At 45.1% G+C, this 5,041-nt stretch overlaps 1 protein-coding gene across 3 annotated transcripts in view; it reads left to right on the top strand.

The window, feature by feature from the left end:
• Positions 1 to 4,742, top strand: part of RASGEF1C (RasGEF domain family member 1C) — a 98,739-nt gene extending 93,997 nt beyond the window's left edge. For all 3 annotated transcript variants that reach the window (XM_032270256.1, XM_032270257.1, XM_032270255.1), the window contains exons 13-14: positions 3,439 to 3,511; positions 3,994 to 4,742. In XM_032270256.1, the coding sequence (XP_032126147.1) occupies positions 3,439 to 3,511; positions 3,994 to 4,018 (98 nt within the window). In that variant the 3' untranslated portion in view covers positions 4,019 to 4,742. The remainder of the gene's footprint in view (positions 1 to 3,438; positions 3,512 to 3,993) is intronic.
• Positions 4,743 to 5,041: the final 299 nt, after the last annotated feature.

Below are 5,041 nucleotides of genomic sequence, written 5' to 3'. Positions count from 1 at the left end.
GTTTCACCACGTTGACCAGGATGGTCTCGATCTCTTGACCTCGTGATGCACCCGCCTCAGCCTCTCAAAGTGCTGGGATTACGGGCGTGAGCCACCGCGCCCGGCCTCTTTTACTTAATGGCCCCAAAGTACATGAGTAGTGATGCAGGCAATTCAGATATGCCAAAGAGAAGCTATAAAGTGCTTCCTTTAAATGATGAGGTGATCCACCCAGGAATCAATCTAAAAATAAAAATTAAAAAAGATGAGGTGAAAGTTCTCAAATTGAGGGGGAAAATATTGTATGCTGAGATTGCTAAGATCTACAGTAAGAACAAACTTATCCATCACATTTTGAAGAAAGAAATTCTTGCTAGTTTTGCCATTACATTTCAAACTGCAAAAGTTATGGCCATGTCGCCTGATGAGTGCTTAGTTAAGATGGAAAAGGGATCCAAGGCCAGTATATACAGGGTTCCATACTATCTGCAGTTTCAGGCAACCACAGAAGACTTAGAATGTATCCCCCACAGATAATAGGGGACTACTGTACCAGGAGTAAAACAGGATATCACTAATGACTGCAGACATGGAAAAGATAATAAGGAATATGACAAACAACTCCACACATGAATTTGACAGTTTAAATGAAATGGGTTATTTCCTCAAAAAAACACAAATTACCACAATTTGACATAAAAGAGATCATTTGAATAGTCCCATAACTGTTAAATAAATTGAATTTATCATTTTAAAACTCCCAAAAATGAAGTCTCCAAGCTCAAATGGTTACACTGGAGATTTCTACCAAATGCTTAAAGAATTAACACCAATTCTGCACAATCTCTTCCAGAAAGTGGAAGAGGAGGGAGCCTCCCGATTCATTTTATGAAGCCAGTTGTCTTAGTCAGTTTGAACTGCCATAACAAAGTACCTTAGACTGGGTAATTTATAAACAACAGACATTTTCTTACCACTGAGTTAAAAAAAAAATTCTTTCCTACAGTTCTGGAAGCTGCTCTCTGCTTCCAAGGTGGAGCCTTCTTGCTGTGCCCTCACATAGCAGAAGGGGCAGGTGCTGTGTCCTCATATGGCAGGTGGGCAAAAAGGGGCCAGACTGGCTCCTTCCAGCCCTTTTATAAGGGCACCAATCCCATCTGTGAGGGTGGAATCCTTACGATGCAATCGCCTCCTAAAGACCCCACCTGTTAGTTAATAGTGTTGCGTTAGGAATTACAATTTTTCAAAAATCATTTTGAAAAATTCAAAATGAATTTTTCAGGGGCACAAATATTCAAACCATGGCGCCAGTATTACCCTGATACTAAAATCAAAGACAGTACTCCAAAAAAAGAAAATATAGACCAATATTCCTCATGAATATAGACACAAGAACCCTTAAAAAAATAAGCAAATAGAGCTCAGCAGTATGTAAAAATAATTATACTTCATGACTAAGTGGGTTCATTCCAAGGATGGGAAGCTGTTCAATATTTGAAATTCAATCAGTGTAATTCACTATACTAAACAGCTAAAGAAGAAAAGACACATGATTATATTAATCAATGCAGAAAAGGCATTTGACAAATTTCTACACGCATTTATGGTGAAAAGTCTCAGAAAATTGTAATAGAAGGGAATTTATCAGCATGATAAGTTGCACCTACAGAAACCCTTCTGCGAACTTTATATTTAACAGTGGAAGATCTAATGCTTTCCTCCTAACACCAATAACAGGAAAGGATGTTCACTCTTCCCCACTCTTAGTCAACACAGTGATGGAAGATCTAGTTAGTGCAGTAAGGCAAGAACAGGAAATAGCACACAGATCAGAAAATATAATTAACACTGTCCCTAATTGCAGATGATAATGAAAAAAATATTCCAAGGAATCTATAAAAACTCCTAGAACTAATAAGGGACTTCAGCAAGGTTACAGAATACAAGACACACATGCAAAAATCAACCGTGTTTCTACATATGAACAATAAACATGTGCACACTGAAACTAAAATTATAATACCACTTACAATCCCTCAAACATGAAATATGTGGGTGTAATCTAACGAAGCATGCACAGGATGTGTACGCTAAAAATTACTCAATGCTGATGAAAGAAATCAAGGACGATGTAGATAAATGGATGTTTATGAACAGGAGGACTGCATAGCAAAGGTATTAATTCTCCTCCCAGAATTTAAGTACAGATTTAATGCAATTCTATCTTAATCCTAAGAGATGAGATTCTCCTAAAATTTGTATGGAAGGCAAAGGAACTATAATTGTTAAAACAATCTTGAAAAGGATTAGTGGGAGGAATGAGTCTACCTGATGTTAAGGGTGATATTGTATAGCTACAGTCATCAAGGCAGCACTGTATTAGGGGAGGGATGGATGCATGGATCAATGGAACAGAATGGAGAACCCAGAAAGAGACCCACACAAATATACCAGGTGATTTTTGACCAAAAAAAAAAAAAATTCAATGGAGGAAAGCTAGCCCTTCAATGCCGGAGCATCCAGACATCCACAGAGCAAAACATGAACCTCAGCACAAGCCTCACACCTTATACAAATAATTAGATCAACATGGATCACAGACTGAAATGTACAATATAAACCTGTACAACTTTTAGAAGGGAAAAGCAAGAGACAATCCTCAGAATATAGGACTAGACAAAGAGCTTCTTATTCCAAGTATGCCACTATTATATCACCCCGCCATTGCATTCTTGGGCAGTTAGTTATTCTAGAGAAATGAAGACTCACATATTTATACATCATTTGAAGTGAGTTTCACATAAAAGCAAAAGCCCATACACGAATGTTTATTACAGTTCTATTTGTTATAGCCAAAAACTAGAAACACACCCTGGAAGTCCTTCAGAGGAAAAGTGGTTAAACTAACTGCGGTCTGTCCACACCACATGCTGTCAGCGATTGGTGTGCCCTGCAGCGTGGACACATCCCCAGAGTTGTGCCCAGGGATGCAGGCCCATCGCATCACATCCCATATGACCCATTTATAGAACATCCTTGAAATGATAAAGAAAGGAGAACAGATTGGTGGTTGCCAGGACTTAGGAAAGAGATTGGGTGGGAGGTGAGTGCGTGTGGCCATCAGAGGGCAGCACGTGGGTCTCTGGTGACCGAGCCCTTGGTGGAATGGAAATGCTCTGTGTCCCAACTGTGTGGCATCAGTGTCCTGGCTGTGACACACACTACTATACTTTTGCACATGGTTACCACTGGGGGAATGTGGGTGATGGGTCCACAGAATCTGCGTTATTTCTTACAGCCGCATTGGATGTATACTTATTCCCAAACAAGAAGTCTAATTTTAAAGCAAAAAGCAGGTGTAGAACAGGTTAGAACAGGGTGTTCTAACGTGTTCTCTGGGTGTAGAACAGGCTATTATCAACCATAATAACGTGAAATTTCACTTCATTTTCTGTCTAGGTCTTTATTTGGCTTCTTATGAAAGTGAAAGCCCAGAGAACCAAACAGAAAAAGAGAGATGGAAATCTCTAAGGTGAGTCTTCGCGCAGAGATGGGGCCTGAGGGCTGCTTGGGACCAGGTCAGGGCCAAGAGGCTTCAGAGATACCCAGGTCATCAGCCTCCTGGGAGCCTGGGCAGCCCACAGTGGGGTGGTGGCGGAATCAAGCCACAGTCATGGGGATGAGGAGAAGAGGCTGAGCTGGTGGCTGCCTCTGTGGGCAGTCAAGATGCATGTCCCAGGGACAGGGACTCCCAGTCCATATTTTTATGCCAGACAGTGGGGCACACACCCCACCTCCTTCTTGCTTGGCATGTTAACACGTCCGAGTGACGGTTGGAAATGATCCATAGCAATGGACTTTGAGGGCTGAGCCACAGGGACTTGCAGAACACCCCTCTGGGGCAGAAGGCTGGCTCTTCTCAGCGCACTGAGAAGGTGGCTGTGCTGGAGAACAGTCTAACCGGGGTGGGGAGCTCCAGGCTCTCACAGCTGCCTGACATGCTTAAATCTGCAGATCTTCTATTTTGGGGAAGACATGAAAAGTGCTGACCGGAGGGAAGAGGAAGAGATGGAGCCTGCTGAAGCCATCTACAGTCCTGCCTCAGATGGCCCAGCGGGCAGAGGCAGGGGAGCGCCTCACTACTTTGCAAACGCCAACACTGTGGCCTGCCACCCCCCACAGTGGCCATATGAGCCCAGGAGACCTTTCGTGGGACTTCAGCCCTGGCAGGGCCCAGGGCCTCCAGACGTGTGGGTGGCACATGCCTTGGGGACATCCTGCCTTCAGGACCGTGGGGTCGTGTGACTGGTCAGTCTGTCCATCCTTGGCAAGGACACGGCATTGCCTCAGAGGGTCGGGCCACTGCAAGCTCCAGACCTTGCTCAGTGACGTACCACTTTGGCCAATACCCACAGTCTGTTATCAGGTGGCTTGGGAACTTCTGCAACCACAGCAGACATCACGGTGCCATGTGAGATGCCTGCACCAGCTCCGAGCCCACCGGCAGCCACTGCCATTTTGCCCATGGGCTCTTGCCCTGCTCTGCCTATGAGCTTGTCTCTGCAGCCCCAGGTACCCCCTTTCTGGATGCTGCTGGCCCCAGGGGATAGCTTTCTGGTGACGGCTGTGGAACGGGTCAGCAGGACACTGGACACACGGAGTTACAGTGTGTACACGGCAGTCCTGCTATAAGCTTTAGTTGCTATAAAGCCCAGCCCCCTGTAAACTTTAGTCACTATAAACACACCCGTACACCCTGCTTATCCATGTCCACCCATGCCTCTGACCCGCCGGCCTGAAATGACCTTTGGCCAGGATGCCTGGCAGGTTTTCAACACAGCTCTGGGAATACCGTAGCCACGGTTCAGCATGGGACCAGGTGTCCGTTTCCCGTTTCCCATCCAGAGACCCCATGTCTTGCTCACAGAGCCTGGTGCATGGTGGCTGCTCAGTTAACCTTTGATGAGGGATACCCACAGCCTTGCCTGTGCCTGGGGCCCCTTGCACAGAGCGGGGCATGAAAAAGCCAACAAAACCCCATCGGCCCACCAGCAGGCCCTTC

Source organism: Sapajus apella, unplaced genomic scaffold (genome assembly GCF_009761245.1).
Source record: "Sapajus apella isolate SASKATOON/1434 unplaced genomic scaffold, GSC_monkey_1.0 scaffold206, whole genome shotgun sequence".
Lineage (NCBI taxonomy): Eukaryota > Metazoa > Chordata > Mammalia > Primates > Cebidae > Sapajus > Sapajus apella.
The sequence above is the reverse complement of the archived record's forward strand: the minus strand, read 5'-3'. Positions and strand labels throughout refer to the sequence as shown.